Consider the following 26,454-nt stretch of genomic DNA (forward strand, 5'->3'; position numbering starts at 1 on the left):
TTGTATAAAAGTCCTTATGTTCACATTTAAGGCAACAGTGGAAAGGCATTAAAAATACTGAGGCAACATTTCTGACACAAAGTCAATGAAAACAGTAAGTAAAATGTTTGCATTGAATAGTCAATAATACAAATGAATACATGATTTGTAATTTCCTCATTTTAATATTGTAGCTCCTGACCGTGGACGGGATTCTGTGACCTGATAGTTTGGGTCCATAAGGCACAAAAGACACATGGAGTGGTTCAAATCTCTGCTGTTTTAGCACCTAAAGAAACCGCCTTCACTAAAAGTTCACTTGTAATTCAACTGACGGCGCTAAGCAGCCGGTAATGGCATGTTATCATGTCACCAGTACTCCTACACCAGTCTTGGTGTGTCACAGCTCTGCAGTGTTTAGTGCTTCGACTGCTGTAAGTTTTAGAAAATGCTACAGGACAGAATAACTGCAGTGTAATAACAATACAACACAATGGCGCACTAACCTGTGACATCTGGAGAAAGCACTGCTTTAGCTCCATTAGCATACTTTTTAATGGCATTTGCTGGGATTAGCAAAAAGGTGCACCACATGTATGGCTAAATAAACGTAGTTCCTCATAAGAATGCTACTACGCCCCCAACTAGCCAACCTAATGGAAGGCCGGAGAAAGAACCCTAAAGGACACTGGATGCTTGACTGCTGTAGTGCAAAAACCTCTGGGATGGAGCTGAATTTTTATCTGACCTTTTGTTTCCACTCTTTGGACGAAGGTGAAGGAGATGGTTCGGAGTGAGTTCTGGCCACGATATTGAGCAGTGGCAGAAGAATGGACGGACTTGAAGCGAAGGCAGGTGGGAAGGACTACAAGGACACAGGCACGGAGTGTTCGACTACATTTCTGTTAGCAGGGAGTCTGACCTCATGGTCAGCTGTGTTCTGCAGAAGAATGGGACGAGGACTGAGTTGGGCTTCTATATTTTGGGTCTGTGGCTCCTGATTAGGTGCTGTGGCATGGCTCGGGATTCGAACTCGTGACCCTGGGGCAATAGTGGTAGCACACTGGACGGCTGAGCCACTCTGAGCCCCTTCTTTGACCTCTTTTTGAACTGCTGTCAATGTGGCATCGCCAGTAAAGCACTGGGTGCAGCGGTGGCCAACATCGCTTACCAGTAATAAGGGGCGAGAGCGGCATCTATCCTCCTGGAGAGAGCACGGCCAATTGTGCTCCCTCAGACTCTGGCCACTGATGGCAAAGCGGCATGGCTCGGGATTCGAACTTGCGACCCTGGAGTGCACTGGACCGCTGAGCCACTCAGAGACCCTTCTTAGAACTTTCTGCTATGCAACTGATGGAGTGAATTCGGTCATTGAATGTGTTGCATATTGTGCTGTAATCTGTCCAATTCTGCTGGCTGCGATCTTCTCCTGATTCCAGCTTAAGCAGAAGTTCTTAGAAGGAGGCAGGAGAAAACTCACCAGAGCCATTTATCACAGTGTCTGTAAAGCACTTCACGAAATGAAGCTCAGAGAAAAGCTCTTCTGGAGCATTTTTTCAGCGGTACACTCACAAGTGAGAGATATCACCATGTGTCTTGCACGAGGGAGAGAAATGAGGAGGGGGAGCCTTGCTCAACTCGCTGAGCAGTACATGCCACTACTTCACTGTATTTAACCATTTCGTGTGCTGTGTTAAACTAACGGTGGTCACGGTGACTGTCCGAACCCTGTGTGTGAACATCTGACTGTTGCAATTCTTCCCAAAATCACATTCTTTTTTTCAAAACCTTACGAACTACTTGATCGCATGATTTCCATATTAGCTCGTTTTGATATTAAAGGATTCTCTGACGCTTTGTTCACTCTTTGTCTAACCGGCTCCTGTACTGTTTGTGTGCCTGGATGATCTCTGTGACGACGGAGGGGTCGTCCAAAGTGGAGACATCTCCAAGGCTCTCTGTTTGCTGCATGGCAATCTTCCGGAGTATCCTCCTCATGATCTTCCCTGAGCGAGTCTTTGGAAGCCGCTTTACCACCTGAGACACAGACATACAATTTCAAATGTGTTACATCACGGTTTGTAAATACCAGCATTTATACTACAGTGTTACATGACTGTTTATAAATGCTAACTCCCATACTACTCGATCACATAACTGTTGGTAAATAATACATTTTATTGCTTCTACTGTATTACAGCATTTTCATAAATGAATAAATACTAACTTTTATACTACTGTATCATCTAACCATAAATACTAAGCTCTCTACTACATCACATCACTGTTTGTAAATACTAGTAAGGGTATATCACAAAATATTTCTGACAAAAACATATATATATCACAAAATTTTACATATTTGTACTTAAGCAAGTTAAATCCGCCAATCTTATTTGCTCACAATATTTATTATAATACAATATTTTCTGGACATGATTTTCAAATACTATTAATTTAAAAGTAAAAACTGACAAAAATCAGCATTCAGCAATAAAATGCATTATTTTTATTTAGAAATGTGCATAATATTTTACAAACAAAATTACATACAAATTTTACATAATATATAATAATAATAATAATAATACATGCATTTAATATCAACTGCTTTTATAAACCAAGTCTAACGGCACTCTGTAGTAATGCGCAAATAAAATATGAGGGAACTGAATATGATTCCAAAACAATATGGCTGTCCATAACAAAGTATGTAAAACTGCTTGTACTTACCAGAAAGTGGTCAGGCACGGCATATTTAGCAATTTTAGTGGCCACCAGGTGTCTCAGTTCCTTGATCACATGTTCCTGGTTCTCAGCTGTGTTCTCTTTCAACACCACAAAGGCAAATGCCACTAATAAGAGAAAGGGAACAATAATGTGTAACATTAGCCTTTAACACTTCCCATACAGAAATCCACACACACACACACACACATATATATATATATATATATATATATATATATATATATATATATATATATATATATACATATACACATATACATATACATATATATATATATATATATATATATATATATATATATACACACACATACAGAAACCTGATGTAAATATAATGCAAATATATATAAATGTTTGTCCATATATTTGCCATAAATCAGATTTCTGTATGGGTTCTAATAAGATATATGAAGGACATTGACTTTAACTCAGTATGCACCAATAAGCTACCCGTCCATGCCACTGTTTTGGTTGCACGTGGTGGACCAACGTCATACTACTAGGCAGGTGACCATAATATTTGTTCCTACCTCAAATGTACACTAGGTGGCTGAGGTAAAATTACTGTAATAGTAGTGTTCACTGTGTCAGCTCTTTCTCCTTACACTTAGAGCTGGGCAATATGACTATTTTATTGTATCGTGATAAATTTTGTTATCGTGGTACACTATGCTTTTATGAGTGTATCGTGGATATCGTCAGTGCTTAAAGAGCACTAATTAACAGCATGTTTCCTTACAAAGAGTGTAATGAGTCTTATTTAATGGCAAAATATTGTGATAAATATCGTATATAATAAAAAATGGCTTTAAATATCGTGATATAATGTTTTCCCCATAATTGCCCAGCTCTACTTACACTATTTTAACCTAAACAGTAAATTCTACTTCAATTCATAAAAAAAACACTTCCTATTCTCACAATAAAAAAAATCTCATGATTTGTGTGTTTTTAATGTTTAGCTTCTAAACTTCAGAGGTTGCTTTGGTCAGAAACAGTGCTGCGATATCTTACCTTCTCCCTTAACGTCATGAGAAATTCCAACAACTGCAGTTTCCGGAACATCTGGGTGTTCATCCTGCATAGGAAAACATCAAGCCATCAAAACATGCAATCCGCAATACACCGCGAGTGTTTACTCGTTTATTAAAGACTGTAAAGGAACATTATAAACTGCCGGCTCTCACCAGGGCGTCCTCTACCTCGGCTGTACCTAGCCGATGGCCACTGATGTTGATGACGTCATCCATCCGTCCAGTAATCTGGTAGTACCCTTCCTCAGAGCGATGTGCTCCATCGCCAGTAAAATAATGACCTGCAAACAAAGTTGAAAGTGGATCAAACTTATACTTATACACTTAAAGCAACTCTATGGAAAATGTGCAGCTCTTGCTCCTGGGCTCCCTCTACAGTTGGGAAGAGTGTAATTGGACCGGACAGTAGTACAGTTCCCGCGAGCACTGTCCCGCCCACTTCATCAAAGTTACATATTGCAGTAAGAGTGCTGAGCCGGGAGTAGCAATGACAGTGGTGCTATTCTTCCTATTACAGGTCGGTGGAGCATCACAGTCATTTTAAAGCTGCTATTCTAAGGTAAAAACTACATAGTGTTGCTTTAAACCATGAACTAAATCCTGCCTAACACAAATTGTGCTTTACTAACAACTGGCTCTCTGGTAACCCCCCTTTTTTACTCTCTCGCTCTCTGCAAGGGAATTGTGACTGATCAACTGCCATTTTAATACTAATAATTGAATTTAATAATCTAATTTAATACATTTTAATAGAACACTTCAATACATAACTCAATTCACACTGATTCCTCCATATCCTGTCATTTTGTGGAGCAAGTGAACCCTATAGCACCCAAAACATTCTTATTATCTTACTATATCTTAATAATACTGTAATAAACATTTATGGTTATACTGCCCGGCCCTACTTGTAAGCCATGTCTTGCAGCTCCAGTAAAAAATAAATAAATAAATAAACTGAAGCAGCAAACCTCTAAACGGGCCCATCCCTATCCCAGAATTCAGACTCTGATACCGAATGCCTCAACATTGCAGTATTAGTAGCAGAGAACTGCTGTCCTGTGGAATCAACCTACCAGGATAGGGTTTAAAGTATGCATCCACAAATCTCTGGTGGTCTCCGAATATGGTTTTTGCCATGCCAGGCCACGGCTTGCTGATGCACAGAGCTCCGCTGATATCATTCCCTGATAGCGTCTGCCCCTGTTGGCAAGAAAGTGAAGCGTGAAAAAAACTCAACTAGAATCCCAATGCTACTGTACAGCAGAGAGGTCAATCCACTCTGTGTCCAGACCACACCCACGTTCCAGTTCCTTCTGGCTAGCAACGCAATCTACAGTCAGCACTGCAAGACTTCAGTGGAGTGTGGATATGGGGTTACTTCGCCTGAGAGCTGGAACTGTTCCAGACTATATAGTGGCTTTTATGGCTGCGCTGGAAAGGGAGTACAAAAGGGCAATGCTGCCTCTTATAGCCAGCATTCCAATGGTGGACAAAGAGGTCTTTCAAGGAATTCAACCATTCAACGTTGATTGCGTGAATAACTTGATGTCAGGCAGGGATATGAATAATGACGTGATCTAGTTGCCTCTTCTTTTAGAAGATGTAGAATGACACATAGGCTAGATAACATCTAGATGACCCAGGATAATGTTCTGTGGACTGATGAGAGTCAAGACATGAGTCCTGTTACATCTGGCTTAAAACAAACACTGTATTCCACCACAGGAACAGCATACCAACAGTCAAACATGGTGGTGGTGGTAGTGTGTTGGTCTGGGCCTGCTTTGTTCCTGCAGGGCCTGGAAGACATGTCATAATTGATGGTCTTATGCCGAGTATCCTTAGGATTTCTGTCCATCAATTTGTGACCTAAAGCTCAAGCGCAGTTGGGTTATGCAGCAGGACAATGATCCAAAGTTCACAAGCAAATCGACCTCCGAATGGCTCAAAGGAGAAGGTTTTGGAGAGGCCAAGTCAAATGTTCTGACTCAAATCCCATTGAGATTTTGTAGCAACACCTGAAACGGGCAATTCCTGCCCAAAAAGCCTCCAATGTAGCCAAATAAAAAGTGGGCCCACATTCATGTAGATTTCTCCACAAAACATTAGATTTGGAGGGGCAAATACTTTTTCATTAGTGGCACATTTGCCATTTGACAATGTATTAATTAAAGTTCATAACCAGGTACCACCAGCTCCTATCCTCAGAGAAGTAAAGGAGGGGTTCAGACGCAACATTTGAAATCTAGGTGCAAACCGGCTAGCATTGTGCTAATGAGATTATTGCTGCTTTTCATGTCCCGGATTTTATTCAGCAGCCATTTTTAGTAAATAAACAGACTCAGTAAAGCAGGGATTACCTTCTCTCCCATCAAAGCAGGCTGGATACCAAAGAAAGGCCTCATGGCCATCGCAGGCAGGATCTCAGCCCCTTTCTCGGCTGGACGTGGGGCAATGCACACTCCACCCGTCTCTATGAGATAAAAAAAAGCCAGTTATACATCCAAATTTGTCACAACACTTGTGCCTCATTAAAAAGAGGACCCATGGTCATATCTAGATGAGCCTTAACTACTTAAACAAGCAATTCAGTAAAAAAATATATATATCAGTAATGCTAATGCTAATGCTAACAGTGAACAGTCACAGAACAGCATTATTTCTTAGCAACATTAGCAGGTCTGGCTGAACTATCTGAACTACTACTACTACTACTACAACCAGTTCACCTTACCTGTCTGCCACCAGGTGTCCACTAGGGGGCATCTTTTATCTCCCACCACGTTATAAAACCATTCCCAAGCTTCATGATTGATGGGTTCTCCCACTGAAACAGACAGAAGACAGTTCTATCAAAATCACAAGGTGCTGCCTAATTTCCAGGTAGAACCAATGTTTAGAGGCAACACAGTACCATCCTGATATGCCTGGCAGTAATACCATTGTTTGGTGTATATATTGTCATGTGGTGAAAACTGCTCAGCTTGATTTAACAATTTAGCGATTCAACAAGCCTATTTACCACCCTGAGAAAACCTTTCGAGGCTAAACGCAAAGAGAGTTTACAGTAAAGTAAAGAGTGAAAAGTCTTAAAGCTAACGTCTGACCAACTGGAGAACATTTAGCCACCTTTTTACCACCCTGTTACTTTAACCTCGAATGAAACACGACAGAAAACGCCTAAAACAGAGCTGGAAAACAGGCCAATTCCAAAACCCCAAAACTGTTACATCACAGTCTTGACTCATTTTATTTACATTGCCCCAAACCCCGTCCACTAGAGCAATCCTTTCGAGGCTAAACGCAATGGCTACTTTTTCACTAGAGAATGGAGCTAGCGCTGGAGCAGGCGCTGCTGCAGCCCTCTGTGTAGCCGAAAAAGAGTGGAAAGTCTTAAAGCTAATGTCAGGCCAACCGGGGAACATTCAGCAGCCTTTTTACCACCCTGTTATTTTACCTCGAATGCCATCCTCTCTTGGTTTTCTTGGCGCCCAGTCGGCAAGGTGTGCTGTTGGCTAGCTAAATAAATTGTAGTAGGGTCTGGAGGTGGCTTAACAAAGCTAGCCAAGCCTACAACCACACAGATATCTACAGCGACGTTTACCTCAGTCGAGCCTTCTCCGAGCGGAGAAGGAGTTAGCTTTTAGCCTAGCTTCCATATGCTCCCAAAGTATTCACTGCCATTAGCCTTGGAAGGCTTTAGGCTTTCTCTAGTGTCCTGGATGTATCTAAATGATGGGGTGTAAATATAAATGAGTCAACACCATTACATATATACTATATTCACTGTACCACACTAATCAATCAATCAATCAATCAAAATGATTTGACTTCAGAACCCAGGGAACGCAGCTGTTCTTTCACTAATTAACGCACAGGTATTCCTTGGTAATGACGTTCACACTAATAGACGCACTTTTCCAGGAGTCTCGGGTTTCCCCGGAGAGGGAACTTCTCAGACATACAAAAAAGGTGCCCATCTTTCCTCAGCTTCACTGGAAGGGGGCTTTCAGAGATCCCAAATGCAGTGGCCCTAGTGTGCCCTAGTTTCACTGGCACTGGATCGGGGATTTCTGTTGTTGACCTGACCTCCAAATCTGAGTCCAGACTCGTTGAAGCCCAAACAAAGCTTCGTCGGCCTGGCACTGATCAAAGACAAGTGATGCTGTGTGGAAGGAACTGCAGACTGCTTGCATAAGCACAGGACACGCTCTCATTAGCAGCAGCCTTTTTTCTAAATCTGCCTTGGTCTTTCAATGTGCCCTAGCATGGAAACCTATTTATCTTGGCATAGTTGAATAAGAAGAGTTCGGTACATGGAGGTGACAAACCGTGAACCTCAAATCATGCTGTTCCTCCTTCTGGCAAGACCCAAAACAGAGCTGGAAAACAGGCCAGTTCCAAAACCCTGAAACTGTTACATCACAGTCTTGACCACTAGAGAAACCCTTTCGAGTTCGAGGCTAAATGCAACGGCTACTTCAGGAGGCTAAAAAGGATAAAAAGGCTAAAAGCTAACACTAGCCTGACTACAGAATGGTGAAGGGCCATCTGGAGCTAGCGCTGCTGCTGCCGCAGCTATTCGCGCAGGGAAGCCGGGGGATCAGGAAGTCTAAAAACTAACACCAGGCCAACTGGAGAAGATAGAAGGGCTGAGTGGTTGCTAGGCTAACGGTTAGCCTTGTCAACCGGCTAGCTAAATTCACACCACGCCTAGAGGACAGTATGGGGTCAGCAACTCTATCTGCTAAGACTCTGGGATAATTACAAAAAAGTTAGTTCCTGTTACAATGCTAAGCTAATTTAGGCTAGGCTAGGCTAACCAGCCAATCAAAGCAGAGCTTATTATTATTTTTGTTTGTTTTTTTTGTTTTTTTCCCCATGAGCCCTCTGTAACGCAGTGTAACAGGGTGGTAAATGGACTTGTAACACATTGTATTCAGCATTTTATGGCACTTTTAAAGGGCTGGTGGCACAAATCCGTACCTGAGCCGAGAGTTTTGAGCGAGGACCTGTCGTACTTCTTCACCCAGCTCTCCTCATACTTCAGGAGCAGCCTGATAGCTGTAGGAGCTCCGTAGAACTGGTTAATCCTCAACCGCTCCACCATCTCCCAGTACCGACCTACACACACACACACACACACACACAAACACACACACATCACAGATCACAGATCACATAATACACATAATAACCTTACATGAATCTACACTATAAGCAGGTCTATGCCAGTAGTAACAATTGGGGAACCCTCTTCAAAAGGTTCTTCATAGAACCATCTAATCATTTAAGCACCCAAACAGTTCTCTGAGTAGCCCCTGCCTTTCCTAAGTGGAGTTATCAGGTGAACTGAATGCTGGGAGGACGAACATGCTTGAAGCCCCGCCTCCACCACCACCACCTCCTCCTCCTCCTCCTCTCAATCTAGTCCTATAAATTCTCACAATTAGCTTCAGTGTCACATGACAATTTCTGCGCCTCACCATCACCCCGTCTCATCCCGCATAGGGGCGGGGATGCAGAAAATGCCTGAACTCAGCCCCCAAGCCCCCCTCTTACCTTATCATATTGTGATGGCATGGTCAATATGGTAAAAATACTGTATCATAATTAAACCAGTCTAATTACACTGTTAGTAATGAAACCTGCAGCTGATCAGTGTTTTTTAAGCCCAATCAGTCTCCTTCATACGCTTAGAGAAGTATATTATATATATCATCATAAATTCATCATGATACGATAAATTATCGTCATATTGACCAGCCCTGCTTTCAACTGCTTTCAGCGGACAGGCGAGAAAACCCGCAAATGCTCATGTGCCCTGTCGAAGGAGCTGTATCTAAAGAGGATGCAGGTTAATGGCCTCTCCAAGAGGGTAATTAGCATTACAGTACTGCACACACTAGTAAAGCTTTGTCATTCATTATGGGCCGTAAACCAGAGATAACTCTCTATTCGGGTTAATGTGTCACTTTGGTGGCTTCACTGTTTCAGGAACCTGTAGTGAACCACTCAGCATTTAAGCTGGCCTTTAGAGCTGCACGATGCTGGACAAATCGGACATTGCGATAGCTCAAATAAATGACACTGGCCAGCCTCGGGCACAGCGGGCCTTTTCCGTGCCATTGTATCAAGCAGCAATGTCCTGCCACGTGACTGTAGGCCATGCCCTACATTCCTGTAGGTCATTCCTTTATTCATCTGAAGCGAGGTGAGGTGAGGTGAGGCAGAATGCTGGAGTTCTACCCAGCAAACCCGGCCGTAAGCCCTTAAGGAGACACTGGGATGTACCCAAAGGCAAACGGAGAAGGTAATTGGGCCCACTTTTTATGTCCCCCAGGTTAGAGCTGATAGCACTGTCCCAGGTTAGCACTGGTAGCTGTTGATTATAACGCATTATACAGTATTTTGCGCGTCCAAACACCATTAGAACACGTCCACAGATAACAGCTGGACGGCACTGTGAGTACGCCTGAATTAATGAGACACCCATAGATAGAAGAACTGCTGATAAACTGTATGATACTACCGCCTCTGCTACTGTTGACGTGCGGTTCGGCCAGCTTGGATTTTGAACTCTGGGTTTGGTGAGGTGCTCCCGACTTGTGGGGGCGTTCCAGTTGAAATGTCCTACTTAAAACTAGGAAATTCTGACCTCCCAGTCCCAGGGACGCAACATTTTTGCCCAAATAAATACATATAGCTTCACAAATACAGTACGGAAAAGCTGCTGATCTGGGCAGTAAGTGTTTATCTACTTAGTAAAACACTGATATTAGAATAAACACCAATAATAACACTCCGACAGAAAGTGGTGGTGGTGATTCTCCATCACTGTGTTCATCATTAGAACATCTCCAAAGTTCTCCTCATGGAGTTTAGTATTATTTAGAGTTCTCCTCAGATCAACACCTGGTTTGGTGGTAAATCAGGGCTTAATGATGGTAAATCAGGTGAGCTGCTGCTGCTGGAGGAAACCTGGAGGAACCGAGCTCTGTTCTTCAGACTAGCTCACAGACAAGACCTCACTACTTTCTTTCTTCAGAATGAGAAGCTCTTGTTTCTCCTTTTACTGGATTTATGTTCACCTGCATCTGATCTGAGGTGATCTGGAGCTTCTACAGGAAAAAAAACAACTTACTGCTAAGAGAACTATGACGTCTAGACGGTGTGTCTACTGTACATTAACACTGTACACACAAACACCACGCTCTCGGTCAGTAAACTCAGCACTTGTCTTTCACTGACAGGTCGCTACGACTCACTGAGCGTGAAAAATGGCCAGCCCATATAAAGGCTGAGGAGTGTCTGAAGGTGACTGATAAGGCCGATAAAGTGGGTGGACGCTAAGACCACTAACAGCCTGTAGCCTGATAAAACACGCCCATATCTCTCCACGAGGATAACAGAAAGGACATAATCAACACTAGCGGTGCGACAACACAGCTGTTCTGGGGTGAAAGTGTGAATTGTGAAAGATCTGGATCCTCAGGAGCTTCCTTGAGCTTACCCGACCTAGCGAGGCTACATGGCTACGTCCTCTCAAGCCACATGAAGCTACCGCTAACACAACATCACTGGACAGCTGAGCGTTAACTGCCAGTTCGCTTCCATCTGATAACTCTAGCTAGCATCACGCTGAGCCCAAAGGTGCTCAAAAGATGGCCATGTCATCACTAAGGATCAAACCTAATGATGGGGCCAACACTTAGACAGTTGCGCCACCCGGGAACCCCAATTTTAGGGTCGCCCTACATCTTGCTGAGAAAGTCTGCTGTATGGGTAAGACATCATACCTGGGTCAGGGTAGACAGGAGTGCTCTCGAACAGGACGGTGGTGGCCCCGTTGCACAGAGGCCCGTACACCACGTAACTGTGACCTGTGATCCAGCCGATGTCCGCCACGCAGCCGAAAACGTCCCCGGGAGAGTAGTCAAACACATACTGAAAGCAAATAGGTTACAGTGGAAAGTTAGAGGTGCAGGTTTATGCTGGTCAGCTGGCAGGACTGTGTTTGGTACGGGGAGATGTAGTGCAGATAGCCAGTGGTCAGCAGCAGCAGCAGCAGCAGCAGTCTGTGTCTAATCTCCTCCAGCCTGATTTAATGATCTCTGAGAGAGCCCAGTGGAGATTACATTGTTTGCTCGTGGACAAACTGTGAAGGAAGGCCTGTTGAGAGTGTACACAGTGCAGGTCAGCTGGCAAATAACACTCAGCTGATGTTTACATACACACACTCACGCTCAACCATACCCTTAGGCCCTTAAGGGCGCCTATATAAGGACAGCCCTTTTTATTAGTTGCCGCTCTCTAAACTCTCTAAACACTTCAGTTCAGTTCAAAATAACAGCCACTTTTCTTCATTAGCACAATGTAACTGCTCCATGAGGCCAGTCGCTTCTGGCTAAGGTCTGGACGGCTCCATAAAAAACTATAGCTTAAAAAAATAAATAAATAAAACATAAAATAATTTAAAAAAAAAGTAAGAGAGTCCGACTCGGTTGCGAAACAGAGTTTTAAAAGACCCAAGGTGTCAGATTTATGAGATCTGCATTAAAAATAAGATGGTTTGGTGTTTGAACTTGTGAAGGCATATGAAGCGCTACTGTAGATGATGGACCGCCAGAAGCGGCAAACCCACCGCAACTGTTGTCTGTTCATGTTTAACCCCTTAAACAGCCTATGGCCCGCAGGCAGCCCAAGTGTGTTACTGCAAACTTCTATTACAAGAGAATAGCCCCACTAGTTATTACAGAAGTCCCTGTAGTTACTGAGTAATACAGTGCAGTGCAATTTAGTGCAGGTGGTTCATCCGAACATGCTTGAAGCCCCGCCTCCTCCGAGTCCTATAAATTCTCACAATTATCTTCAATGTCACATGACAATTTCTGCGCCTCACCATCACCCAGTCTCATCCCGCATAGGGGCGGGGATCCAGCCCTATAGCTCGAATGCAGAAAATGCCTGAACTCAGCCCCCAAGCCTCCCCCTACCTTGCGGATGCGGCACTTCATACCTCCTGCACTACCAACACTGGCGGCCGTGTACTTTAACGGTGCTTCGTCCACAATAGCATCACTTGTGTGCGTAGTCATTATTAACCAGTCTTAATTAAGTACTGGTGGGGAAGCTTCGTGAATCTGTTGCTGTTCTTGTGGCTGATAAATACTCTCGCTATTAAAGCAATGTATTGGTCTGCCTGCTACCAGTGAGTTTCCAGTGAATACGTGACCAAGAGAAAATGTTAGGCTAAGGATCTAAGGCTAGATCTTTAGGGCTTTCACGTTTTACATGTGTGTGTTCGTGTGCTTTGGGCTTGATTGGATATAAGCCATATCTAATTACTCTATACAGCCATTATTTTAAGCTCTTTTCTTTACATGGACTTCGATAAAGGGGTAGACACGCCCCACTGCACTGCTGACCATTATGCTGACGCTCTTGTTTAAACCTACAGTTTTGCACTTAACATGTAAACCTTCAACATATCTGAAACATTTGAATCGAACAAAATAATCTACAGATTTATTGGTAGAAAAACAGTCGTTAGTAGTTGGAGCCCTACTGAAGTTACAAGCTAACTTCTGGGACCATGTTCTTTGGACAGATGAGACAGAAAGCACAGCGCTACGATTTGGAGGAAATCCCAACCGTGAAGCATGGTGGAGGGCTGCTTTGCTGCATCCAGACCTTGTGATAATTGAGAGCAGTGCTTTTCCATTTACCTAAAACTAGAACAGCTTGACTGTATTCAGAACACTAGAAAAGCACATTTCCTGAAGAAAATCCTGAGCGGCTGCACAGCTTATGCAATTCCCAGGTGGCTGCTAGGGCGTTACTAGGTGGTTGCTAGGTGTTTGCTGAGCTGTTTTATTTGCCTACTATTATAATAGTTGCACTGTATTCCTAAAACTAGAAAAAGGCCTTTATTGAGGAAAACGCAGTGATTGTGCAGCTTTAGCAGTTTCACAGGTGGCTGCTAGGGTGTTACTAGGTGGTTGCTAGGCACTGCAACAGCACTGCAGTGCTTTTCCATTTACCTAAAACTAGAACAGCTTGACTGTATTCAGAACACTAGAAAAGCACATTTCCTGAAGAAAATCCTGAGCGGCTGCACAGCTTATGCAATTCCCAGGTGGCTGCTAGGGCGTTACTAGGTGGTTACTAGGTGTTTGCTGAGCCGTTTTATTTGCCTACTATTATAATAGTTGCACTGTATTCCTAAAACTAGAAAAAGGCCTTTATTGATGAAAACGCAGTGATTGTGCAGCTTTAGCAGTTTCACGGGTGGCTGCTAAGTGTCAAATTTGATCGTTCTTAAATCCAAGATGCATACTCAGAACCGGCCGGACGCCATTGGACACCGTTATCCCACTTTTAAGATGAGTATATAGTGTATAGCTTTCCCTCACCCCATAGAAAGTGATACAATAGATCATTAGCCAAGAGATGTTTGGTGTCTGAAGTGTGCTTTTGATTTTTGCAATGCAGCCAAGAGGCTAATGTCGCTAACATAAAGTAATGAAGGCTTACAGGCCACTGATTAATCCACAGTGAGCTGTTAAGTCATCTCAGGCGTAGACTGTGGTCTCTAGCACTCATTGACACTGTAATTCATACAAATAGACAAACGTACGAATGCAAATCTGGCTTCAGACTCACTTCTATTGGTATTATTAGCTACATATTGTACAATGGTCCATTTGTTTTGGAGAAAATGACATTATTACTAATACTAGTACCATCGCTAGCACTAGCAATGATACAGCTGTTTCTGTCAGTGCACACAGTAACTATAGATCACTGCTTTTAATTATTTGTAGCTGAATCAGCACCAGATTTGACCAGATAAAACCTTCCCCACATTTCCAAACTGTGAGCGCAGGCAGCGTGACTAATATAGGCAAAAGTTGGCTTGTGGTTGCAAAGCTGAGGGATCTGCAGAAATCAGCATGTTGCGGAATAACCGCGTGGTGCTGAATCAGTGCAGTCTAGCATAGTGAACCAAACTGCTACATGGTCTCTATGGTCTGATGCACAAGACTTTAGCACATTAGCCTGCAATGGCTAGTGCACCTTAGTTAGTGGTATAACACAGGGAACTCTGAATACATGGGCTGGATGGGGGTGGGGGGTTGGGGTGGAGGTCCTTAAAGATGTAATGTAATGCAAGGATGCCAAGGTGTACATACTAGTCTTCTACAGCAGTTATCAGGTGGACGGTGATTACCTGGTGTGTGAGAGAGGCGTAGAGGAGGTAGCCGGCCTGTGTGTGCACGATGCCTTTAGGCTTTCCTGTGCTGCCTGAGGTGTAGAGCATAAAGAGCATATCCTCACTGTCCATGGGCTCTGGAGCGCACTCTGCAGACTCTCTGGACATGGCCTAGGGGTGCAGGAGAGAGAGAGAGAGAGAGAGAGAGAGAGAGAGAGAAGTGTTTGTTTATATATTCTTGTTAAATCATACGAGAGAAGCTGGAGAACTTGGGTCGGAGTTCTGGATGACCCCCCCAGACCCCCTTTAACGGAGGTAGGGCTAAGGGATTGGGCGGGGCAACAGGGAGTGGATCAGCTGAGAAAACTGCAAAAACTACAAATGCATAGGATGTTAGATTGGAAGGAGGCGGAGCTTAAGATCTGGCCCTCCTCACAGCCACTCTTGTTCAATAATAAAGTCTATTCATTTTAATTACATTTCAATTCAACTCAAGACTGCCCTGCTCACCTCCTCCAGGGACATGTCCAGTTTGCCCATGGGCACACTGTGGTCGGTCCTTTGAGCCACGAGGACGTGCTGCACTGTTGGGCAGCTCTTCACCGCAGTGTCCACCGTAGATTTCAGGTTGATGAGACGGCCGCCTCTCACACCCTGGTTACACGTGACCACCACTTTGCATTGGGCTGTGGTTGAGCATTAGTGTGTGTGTGTGTGTGTGTTTAGGGAGAGAACAAGGAGAGAGACAATGGATCAGACTGGTCCTGAACCGGTTCCTTATTATAATAAAGTATGGAACAGCTACTGAATCGTTATCAGACACACAGGCTGTTGCTAGGTGGTTGCTGTGCTGTTGGACTGTAGAAAATCCTGACTGCACAGCTTATGCAATTCCCAGGTGGCTGCTAGGGCGTTACTAGGTGGTTGCTAGGTGTTTGCTGAGCTGTTTTATTCGCCTACTATTATAATAGTTGCACTGTATTCCTAAAACTAGAAAAAGGCCTTTATTGATGAAAACGCAGTGATTGTGCAGCTTTAGCGGTTTCACAGGTGGCTACTAGGGTGTTACTAGGTGGTTGCTAGGCACTGCAACAGCACTGCAGTGCTTTTCCATTTACCTAAAACTAGAACAGTTTGACTGTATTCAGAACACTAGAAAAGCACATTTCCTGAAGTAAATCCTGACTGCACAGCTTATGCAATTCCCAGGTGGCTGCTAGGGCGTTACAAGGTGGTTGCTAGGTGTTTGCTGAGCTGTTTTATTCGCCTACTATTATAATAGTTGCACTGTATTCCTAAAACTAGAAAAAGGCCTTTATTGATGAAAACGCAGTGATTGTGCAGCTTTAGAGGTTTCACGGGTGGCTGCTAGGGTGCTAGTTGGTGGATGGCAGGCGGTTGCTGGACTGTTCCACTTTCCTAAACTTTGAACAGCTGGACTGTGACATGTAACATTTCCAGCACTGCCTGAAAAAACCTGCCGGGTAGTTGCTCGAGTGTCGCTAGGGTGTTACTAGGTGGTTGCTGTGCTGTTTGACTGAAGCTCTCACCAGTAACTAGTAGACCAGCAGTGAGCCAACAGCATGCGACTTACTAGTGGAAGATTTATCCAGGGTATCTGTATTTCAGCTGTCCTTGGGTTTACAGTCTGTTGCCCTTTTGACTTTTCCCACTACTGCCGGCGCTTATCTATCACACTACAGCAAATACTAACCGCAACAGCTTAATATCCAACTCCTGCTCACCGTAAAAAACAAAAACCTCCACTGTTATGTAAGCTAGCCAAGAAACATGGGGCCAGCCCAGAGCAGAAGTCATCTGGAAGTCATCATACACAGGCTCATGTGTGTATTCCTGCCTTTGTGGGGAATTTCCATTGCATATTTATTACTTTATAAACAGGGGTTGTCGCAGCTGGGGATGCACCGATCCAATACTAGGATCGGATATCAGGACCGTTATCCGATACTAGATTCACGGGACCTGATTCTCGCACCGGTATTCTAGGCTTCATAACTCAGCATGGTGCCCTCGACCGGTCATCCTCTCTCAGCAGGTAATCCAGCTCGTCTTCCATATAAGGAGAACCAAGAAGGGAGGAGCTGCAGACTTAAAATGATAGAATAAAAGTCCTGAGCCCAGACAAACTGTGTCGAGTTATTAAATTTAGCGACAAATAATTAGAAATTAGGTTCATTTATATCTGCTGTAATTTGTTATGGTACATTTTATAAAGTTGGTAAAGTAATGTTTAAGTCAATCCTGATGCCTTAAATCTCTACCACATGATTTATTAATTCAACAGTGGTATCGAATCGCTATTAGATATCGTCCGATACGTAAAAATAAATATATCGGTATCTGTATCGGAACAGAAAAGGATGGATCGGTGCATCCCTAGTCGCAGCATGTCAATATTGCTCAATTTTCAGAGTGTCCACATATGGAAACTAAGCTGCTCAATTGACTATTTTGATTATTTTAATGAACTGCTTTTGCGAGGTGTCAAAAACTTATTTATTCAGATGTCTGTCTATTCCACAGCCAATCAAAACAGGGGTCATTTACATATTATCACTTATGTTTTAAAGGCACAGTAACAAAAATAGCCTGTTTAATTCTGTTTAAGGACATACAGGTCCTTATATATTTTAAATATATAAGACAGAAATTGTATTATATTCCAATTAGGAAAATTCTATTTGCTCTTCTTTTAGTAGTTTTCATTACTGGACGAATAGTGTCTAAATTTTCAGGTTTTCCAGATTTTCTCAGGACACATTTCCTAGTGTACAGAGCCTGTGAATGTCTATGTAGAGTGCAGTGAGTTTAACACACACTCACACCTCAAGCTCACAGTTAAACATTCACACAGACATTTCCCCACTTCTACCCAGGACTGGAGCCCACAATGTGGCAACATGTGACAACTAGTCAAATTCAAGGCCTGCAGCTCTTCTGTGATATTTCTTATCTGCTGGAATGCAAGAAGGTCAGAAGGAAGAAATAGTTATCAACTAAAAACACCTTCACTAATTATCTAAGATGGCCTTGTGTGGACCACTGAAGTCATTTAAAGCTGATCTGGCATTGAGGACGTCTGTTCACTTACAAGTATTTTATGTCCCGGAAAGTACGGCATTATCTTGCAGAGGTGCTTGGTCCCCGTGATTGCTTCATTTCAACAGACTTGCAATGAATGATTGAAAATATCAAAACAAGAAGCTTATTGACATTAAAAACTATGTAATAGTCTAATATTTTACTATGTAATAGACTACATTTCAAACAGATCACTCCCTCCCCAGCCAATACAGGCCATTTATGCAAATCAGGCATCTTTATATTCACAATATGTGTTTAATTAACCTACAGCGCTTTAGCTCCACCCACAGTTAACTCATCAGTTAGTGTTTCAGCCAGTCTGCTTCTTATATTGGGTGCCTATACGAGGCGCGCAATCAGAAGAGGGGTCATTTGCATATTGATGCTGTCACACAAAACGTTGTGTTTCCAAAATGCCTACAAATTAATGTAAAAAGATTTATTTTTAATTGATTTTGGAACTTTTTTATTGGCCCATTCTTTGTAATTGAATCTGGCAGCTGTTCCTTATGTTGTATTACATTCTGTCAAAAAGTGAAGAATGGCAAATATGCAAAATACACGGTTGATATGGGACAGTCATATCTTAAATATCACTTGAATATCGCTAAAAAAATAAAAGGTTTGATTATAGGTTGGGAAAAGGCTGAAATAATTTAATTAATAAAAGATTTTTGTCATTAAAAAAAAATCTAACAGAAAATAATAAAAGTAAAAAATGGATATTGGCCCTTTAATTGTTTATTACTATTTAATTAATATTAAAAAAAATTTATATTTTAAAATGTGAAATTTGATGTTGGGAAATCTGAACCCTTTGATGCAGAACCTAAATAATCCTGTGTAATTATATTAATTCAATATGTAACAAACTATGTAACTGATAATAAGTTAAACTGAATGCATACCAAAACAATAATAATGATAATAATAAAGAGTTGACTCATTTAAATATTTGCCTTCTGTATGCAAATGACTGTTGGTTTCTTTGTTCTGAAGTTTTGTTTATGCCCCCAGCACCAGCCAGTGCCGTAGAAGATTAGGCCTAACCCCTGGGCAAGTTGAAATCTTGATTAGCTAAGCACCAACAGACTTCCTGTTCATGTTAATTACGCCACCCAGGAACAGCAGTCTTTTTTTGTACCTCCCTCGGTCAGCAGTCCAGGCTAAACTACTCCGCCCACACAGTCTGTGGAGTGTGTCCTGCCAGTGCTGGACTGCAGTCCTTGGGCCCATTACAGTCCTTTGGTGCACTCACCGTCCTGAATCCTTCCTGCCAGAGCCTCAGAGCTGAACCCAGCGAATACCACAGTGTGAACAGCTCCAATGCGCGCACACGCCAGCATGGTTGCCACTGCTATCGGGGACACTGGCATGTAGATGGCCACACGGTCGCCCTTCTGCACACCGAGACTCTTTAAGGTGTTGGCTAGCCGGCACGTCATCTCCAGCAGCTCTCTGTGAAGAGGACAACGAGAGGGGAAGTCATTTCAATAAACAAAACAACAGGTCTTAATACATACTGGGAAATGATTTAAGCACTAACGATATCCTCGATTATTTTGTTTTGATTGTGTATCACAATAACAGAATTCCACATGTTACGATAAAATATCCTCATATTGCCCAGCTCATATTGTTCTACTGTCTTTATTTAGATTTTTTTGTATTTTGAAATTTTATTTATTTATTTATTTTTAATTTTATATAACTACAGATCAAATAATCACCAATAAAGCAAACATTAGAAACAGAATCAGAAATAATTAATTTATCGCAGGAGGGACAATGCAGTAGTTACAGTTGTAACCGTTTGTGTAAGAATAAACAAGAATAAACAAATTAAAATAAACAAAAACAAATATAATCAATTTAGGACAAAGAGATACATTTTGAGAACCATAAAAACATGAAGCATGTACATATATAAATAGTATGAATATATATTTATATATAAAGTGGCATATAGGTAATAACTGTGATAATAAATATGCAGAATTATTATTATTATTACTATTAAACATACTAATGTTTGTAAATTTTCATCCTGATCTTCTCTAAAACAATATATAACTATGCTGAATAAACCAAATAGTACAAAAATACCAAAACAATAATTAACTAAACGTTAATGAAAAATAAAACAACACAGGGATCCAGGGCATGAGGGTGTTGGAACCCCTCATTTCAGCACAATCCCCAAGATCTTACTGCGGATAATGAGGATACACCACGCTCACTGTTTACCCGCTGTCACAGTTGTTTAATAATCTTATTCTGGCCCAGTTCTCTTCACTGTAGAGCCGCCGGGCAATAGGACAATATTTTATCATATCGTGCTAAATTCTGGTATCATGGTACACAATATGCTTTTATCAGCGTATCGTGGACATGGCACTAATTAACTGCACATTTCAATACACCGAGTGCAATCAGTCTTATTTAATCCAACTGAGTGAAGCATATTTTAAGTAAAAATTAGAGGACCCAGTATTTGGGAAGCAGTTTTTAAAACATTTACATTGTTAGTGCATCTTGTCTACATGACAAAATATTGCGATAAATATTGCGATATAATTTAAGTCTTTAAATATCGTGATATAAAAATAATTCCATATCGCCCAGCTCTACATCACTGCTACAGCTTTTTCCCCAGAGCTGTAGAGCTCCTAAACCACAGTGGACACCTCACACCCTAATCTATAAACCTAATCTATAAACCTAATCTATAACTGAACTGAGCTTCTAAATCTCACCAAACCAAACTGGACTTCACTGCAATGCAAAACTGATACATAACATGCAGAACATTTGCACTAGGATTATTACACAGCTGTACAGGTGTTAATTTTCTGTAAATGTATTATATTTATTTTTTTAATTATTTATTTTACAGCTCTTTATTATTTTAATTTAATAAAAAAATATATATTTCAACATTTTAATTGGAAGTTTATTGATGTAAACTTATTACTTTATTCTATTTATTGTTTGATGTTTTTTTCGCTCAGTGTAATACTGGTTAACAGTTTGTTAGTGTGTTACATGTCATACTTGCTTGTATGTATAACACACTTGGAGAAATAAAGAAATTCTGATTGTGATTCTGAATGAAAGCGCAGTCAGCAGATCCAGTAAGAGGCCGTGTAGTGAGTACACTGTGTACTGAAGCACAGCCACTGTTCCTCTCTGGGAACATTCAGAGTGATTCAGCTGTATCCGTTACAAAGCCATGCTCTGATGCACCACTTTCACTTTCGCGTGTCCCAACGTTCCAGCTTTCCCGCTGGCCTCGGGAAGCGAAATAGGACAATAAGCATGACCCTATCTGCACAACTGCCTAATGGCTTTCCCCACATTGTTTTCCACTTTAGGCTCTTGCTTGAACGGGTTCTCCATACGGGAGCACGGCCCTTTGAAGCGGTCTCCTGCTGATCTGATCTGACCCCATGTGACGCAGGGCATTGCAGCGCAGCTCAGTAAAAGCAGTGTGGTCAATTATTCACAGCCCTAAATAGCCCCTGGGCAGAGCCAAAAAGATGAAGAGGTGGCTTAACGCTGCCCGGCATGTTTTGTCAACAGGTGACAATTCCACAACAGCCTTTTCCTTTTTTTTGGGTGTAAATATTCGGCTTGTATCTCTAAAAAAAACCTCGAACCTCTGCCAAGAACACTGACTTTCCATTTCAAACGTCTGGAGATGACGACACACTCGTGCCAGAGGACGCAAGCATGAGTGAATTTGTGATCCAGCTCTGAAGTCACACTGTGTGTACAATTGTTTTCTGCAAGACTAATGTGAAATAATGTGGCTTACTTTAAACAAAAATATTCTTAGCAGACAAATCTTTAAAATGCCATAAATTAACTGTTTGTACTTAATAGATTTTTTTTATTATTCTTTTAATTTACTTGACATATAGTAATCTACATTTTTATTGTACTTTATATATTTTTTTAAGTCCATATTGAACACAATATGGTAAACCAACACTTTATTTATTTTATTTATGATGTTTATTTATTTAAAATTTTCCTAAAAGCTATACTTTTTTTAGTCAGTTTAAACAGAGCTCATACATCTAAAATGACCTTTTTCTGACCTCTGCTCATCCTTTAACTGGCTGTTTTTATTACTGTGCCTTTAAGACTGACTCAAGCCAGTCCAGCTTGAAACACTACTTCATACTACTGCAGCGTGGATGGGCGGCGCTGGACTGCTCTAGGCTGAATAGATGAATGTGAGTCAATGGTGAATTTTAAAGGGGCTGTTCTTGGCTGAGCTTGGAATTACACCATATTTGGTCTACAAAGATGGAAGACAAGTCTAGTACTGTTACTACTACTACTACTACCTCCACTGCTGCAATCAGGGCCGACAGGGGGATAACGTCCTAAAAGACCACTCCGGGGGTGCAACCTGCAACCCTGCACCATATAACTATGTCTGTAAAAATGACTATAGCTAATTTTCTCAATTTTATATATATGCCAGTGTCTGAGGATAAACACATACTATAAGCTCAGAGCTAATTGGTGGACTATGAGCTTTTATTAACGGTTAGGCTTAGGGTGAGTATCGAGCATGTATGCGAAGACAGTGCTCCTCTGACCTGTAGGTGACCCTCTCCTCGGTTCCTGGTTCATCCTTCTCCCAGATCAGCGCCACTCTGTCTGGATCCTTTGCAGCGTGCACATCCAGACAGTTCACTGCCGATCACATCATATCACACACACACACACACACACACACACACACACTATTATTATTATTTTTATTCTTATTTTTAAACTGCACTCGCAATATTCTCTATTCATATACTGATTTGTTTTCTTGGCCCTCAGCCCACCACAGACATCATGGTCCCTCCAAGACAAAAGGTTTGGCCACCCTTGCTTTAAAACCCTCTCCATCTCAGTAGCTACCAGCATAGCTACCAGCAAAAAAAAAAAAAAGCACATCTGGAAACCAGTTAAAACAGGGCCTTCTGACCGCAATGGGCAAAAAATATGGCTGGAGAAAAAGGGTGCAGGGTGTCATGTAAAGAACACCTTTCCAACTGTTATGCATGTGGGTGGGTCAAGCAATGCTTTGGGCTGCACTGCAGCCAGTGGCACAGGCAGCGTTGAGCACTGCACTGGTGGAAGGAGGCATGGATTCAATGAAACTCTGGAAGCAATCAAACATCACAACATCTGTATATATATTCAACACATGGGACTGTCTCAAGAGGCTTTACCAGGGTCCTTACAGTCCCCCATAACCTACACGTCATCGAACATCAGCAGGACGGCCCACGAACGGGCTGAAGGACTCTTAGCTAGTGCTACTACGAAGCACTGACCATGTCATCTTTACCTTTTTGCCTTTTGAAGATAATCAGATCATCTTCTAGGCTGACCAGGGGTGACCGGGGCTGACCAGGGCTGACCAGAGTTGAAGGTTGAAGGACCTACCGATGCTGAAGGTCTCATCTGGTCAGTAGTCTCAGCTAATTTTAAGGGCAGGAATGTAACTGACCATGTCATCTTTACCTTTTTGCCTTTTGAAGATAATCAGATCATCTTCTAGGCTGACCGGGGGTGACCGGGGCTGACCAGGGCTGACCAGAGTTGAAGGTTGAAGGACCTACCGATGCTGAAGGTCTCATCTGGTCAGTAGTCTCAGCCAATTTTAAGGGCAGGAATGTAACTGACCATGTCATCTTTACCTTTTTGCCTTTTGAAGATAATCAGATCATCTTCTAGGCTGACCAGGGGTGACCGGGGCTGACCAGGGCTGACCAGAGTTGAAGGTTGAAGGACCTACCGATGCTGAAGGTCTCATCTGGTCAGTAGTCTCAGCTAATTTTAAGGGCAGGAATGTAACTGACCATGTCATCTTTACCTTTTTGCCTTTTGAAGATAATCAGATCATCTTCTAGGCTGACCGGGGGTGACCGGGGCTGACCAGGGCTGACCAGAGTTGAAGGTTGAAGGACCTACCGATGCTGAAGGTCTCATCTGGTCAGTAGTCTCAGCCAATTTTAAGGGCAGGAATGTAACACAGGCCTAAGTTAGGGGCTACACCCTGTGTGTCCCACCCTAACCAGAGCCCACCCTCCTCTACAGCAGCACCGTTGAGTGAGTCGTAGAAGCCATGACTTCCTCACCAGAGACGTTGAGCTTCCCTCCGAGGAACCAGCTGACCCTCCCCGTCGCCAAGTCGCAGTCGCTGACCTGCTGGAAGGCTGTGCTCCAGGCCAGCCGCTCTCTGGCCACGGAGCCCCAGAAGGTCTCGGGCTCCTTCACGGACAGCTCGTATAACTCCTTGTACGACCTGCCAGCCAGCTGAGGGCTCAGCGCAGGAGAGATGCCGGAGAGACCGCGGCTGCAGCTCTGCGAGGAGAACCAGGGGCTTCTGTGGTGCCACTTCCTCCCCAGCAGCAGAGGCCTGGCTCTGTGGAGCAGCGGCAGGAGGAACGTGCTCGTCCGCGCCGCCATGTTTCACAACTCCATCTGTTTCTCAGCCGAAGCGTCTTAAACTTCTCCAGCAACTCAGCACTGCAGGACACGCCCACCCCGGAGGAGGTCCCGCCGAGGACACGCCCAGCAGCCCTGCGTCAGCTGTAAACAACTGCCGGGAGACACGCCCACAGCTGACACGTCTACAGTAAACAGCGGCACAAAGACACGCCCACTGTCTGAAACGGGGCATCCACAGACATATATATATTATTTTAATATATACATATAAATATCTACTTATCTATATTCATAAAGATTTATATTTTATATACAGTATATATATACTTTTTTTTTTTTAGAATATGTTCAATTCAGCAAATAAATAGAAATGAAAATCCATAATTTAATAATATTTAAATGAAAAAAAATACATTTATATTTATTTACTGTATTTATTTAGTATAAAATATACTAATAATACATGTATATCTGTCCATCTCTTTCTGTCTCTGTCTCTCTCTCTCTCTCTCTCTATATATATATATATATACACACACATATGTATTATAGACTATATATTAATTCTGTACATTTTAAACAGTGCAGTAGTGATTATATATATACTTATTTGTTTTTCAAAATATGTTCAATTCAGCAAATAAATAGAAATGAAAAATCCATAATTTAATAATATTTAAATGAAAAAAATATATATTTATTTGCTGTATTTGTTTAGTCTCTCTCTCTCTCTCTCTCTCTATATATATATATATATATATATACACACACACACACACATATATATTATGGACTATATATTAAATCTGTACATTTTAAAGAGTGCAATAGTAATTGTATACATACATACATACGTATATATATATATATATATATATATATATATATATATATATATAATCATATTAACAGTTTAGTTAATTTAGTTAATTAGTTTTGCTTTAGCATTAGCTTTAGTCATTCAGTCATTGATGTGATGTGAAATGATCCGTTGTACAGAAACTCACCAACTCTTTACCCTCTCTGCTCTCTGGGTGCCCACCACTCCGGGCATGTGTGCTCTCTGTCACTGTGTGTGTTTGATCATTAGTGTGTGTGTGTGTGTGTGTGTGTGTGTGTGTGTGTGTGTGTGTGTGTATATGTGTGTGTGTGTGTGTGTGTGTGCTAATGGTGAATATGGTTGTCTTGTCTTGTCAGTGGTAGCAATGTGGACCGTGAAAGCTTGAGCCTATTTATTTTATTTATCAAAAACCACCGGTAAACATACATACATACATGTGTCCTCTGGGTTTAATAGGTGAGGTTAAAATGGTGAAAAATATAATATTTTAATACATTTTATAATATTATTTTAATAATAAAAATATATATATTTTTAAATAAATAAATAATAATACATAGGCCAAAACTTTCTCAAACCTATCAACAGCTCAGGCGTCAGGCTGCGTATTTATCTTCATTATTTATAAAATATTATAAAATTAATATTAATAACAACAACAATATTGATGATAATAATAATATCATCAATAATAATAATAACATAATAATAATAATAATAATAATAATAATAATAATAATAACATAAATAATAATAATAATAATAACAATAATAATAATAATAATAATAAATTATGTTGCTATAGCTCGCGTGAACAACAGTAAATATAAATAAAAAATAAAGAGAGATAAATATGTGGGAGGTGAGCAGGGCGGAGTGGGCGTGTAGGGGGCGTGTCCTGCAGACACACACAACAGAAGGGGGCGGGTTTTACACGTTGCTAAATGACAGCCTGCTATTTCATAACCGTGGAGTTTTACACAGCAGATTAACGTCACTTACAATTACTGTCAGTTACGGGACGGGTGACGAAAATCCGTGACTTTTACAGCGTGTCCTTT

The 26,454-nt window shown here is 41.8% G+C and overlaps 1 protein-coding gene across 1 annotated transcript; it reads right to left on the bottom strand.

Annotated features, from left to right (window-relative positions):
• Nucleotides 1-24,634, bottom strand: acss1 (acyl-CoA synthetase short chain family member 1). The gene is made up of 14 exons (XM_072689999.1): nt 24,240-24,634; nt 22,701-22,797; nt 19,346-19,545; nt 15,493-15,668; nt 15,001-15,153; nt 11,567-11,714; nt 8,754-8,891; nt 6,502-6,594; nt 6,128-6,240; nt 4,841-4,967; nt 3,918-4,045; nt 3,745-3,808; nt 2,713-2,834; nt 1-2,016 (listed from the first exon to the last, which is right to left on the bottom strand). Exons 1-14 carry the CDS (start codon nt 24,568-24,570, stop codon nt 1,840-1,842), a joined length of 2,067 nt encoding a protein of 688 aa, XP_072546100.1. The 5' UTR covers nt 24,571-24,634; the 3' UTR covers nt 1-1,839.
• Nucleotides 24,635-26,454: the final 1,820 nt, after the last annotated feature.

The sequence above is a fragment of the Salminus brasiliensis genome, chromosome 10 (assembly GCF_030463535.1).
Source record: "Salminus brasiliensis chromosome 10, fSalBra1.hap2, whole genome shotgun sequence".
NCBI lineage: Eukaryota > Metazoa > Chordata > Actinopteri > Characiformes > Bryconidae > Salminus > Salminus brasiliensis.

Bases quoted from the DNA above. Each gene is read 5' to 3' on its own strand.
- acss1 (XM_072689999.1), bottom strand. From the start codon at position 24,570: ATGGCGGCGCGGACGAGCACGTTCCTCCTGCCGCTGCTCCACAGAGCC. The intron at 22,798-24,239 runs GTGAGGAAGTCA...TGTGATCGGCAG, and splicing joins AGGGAAGCTCAACGTCTCTG to TGAACTGTCTGGATGTGCAC. The intron at 15,669-19,345 runs GTGAGTGCACCA...GCTCAACCACAG, and splicing joins GGCAGGAAGGATTCAGGACG to CCCAATGCAAAGTGGTGGTC.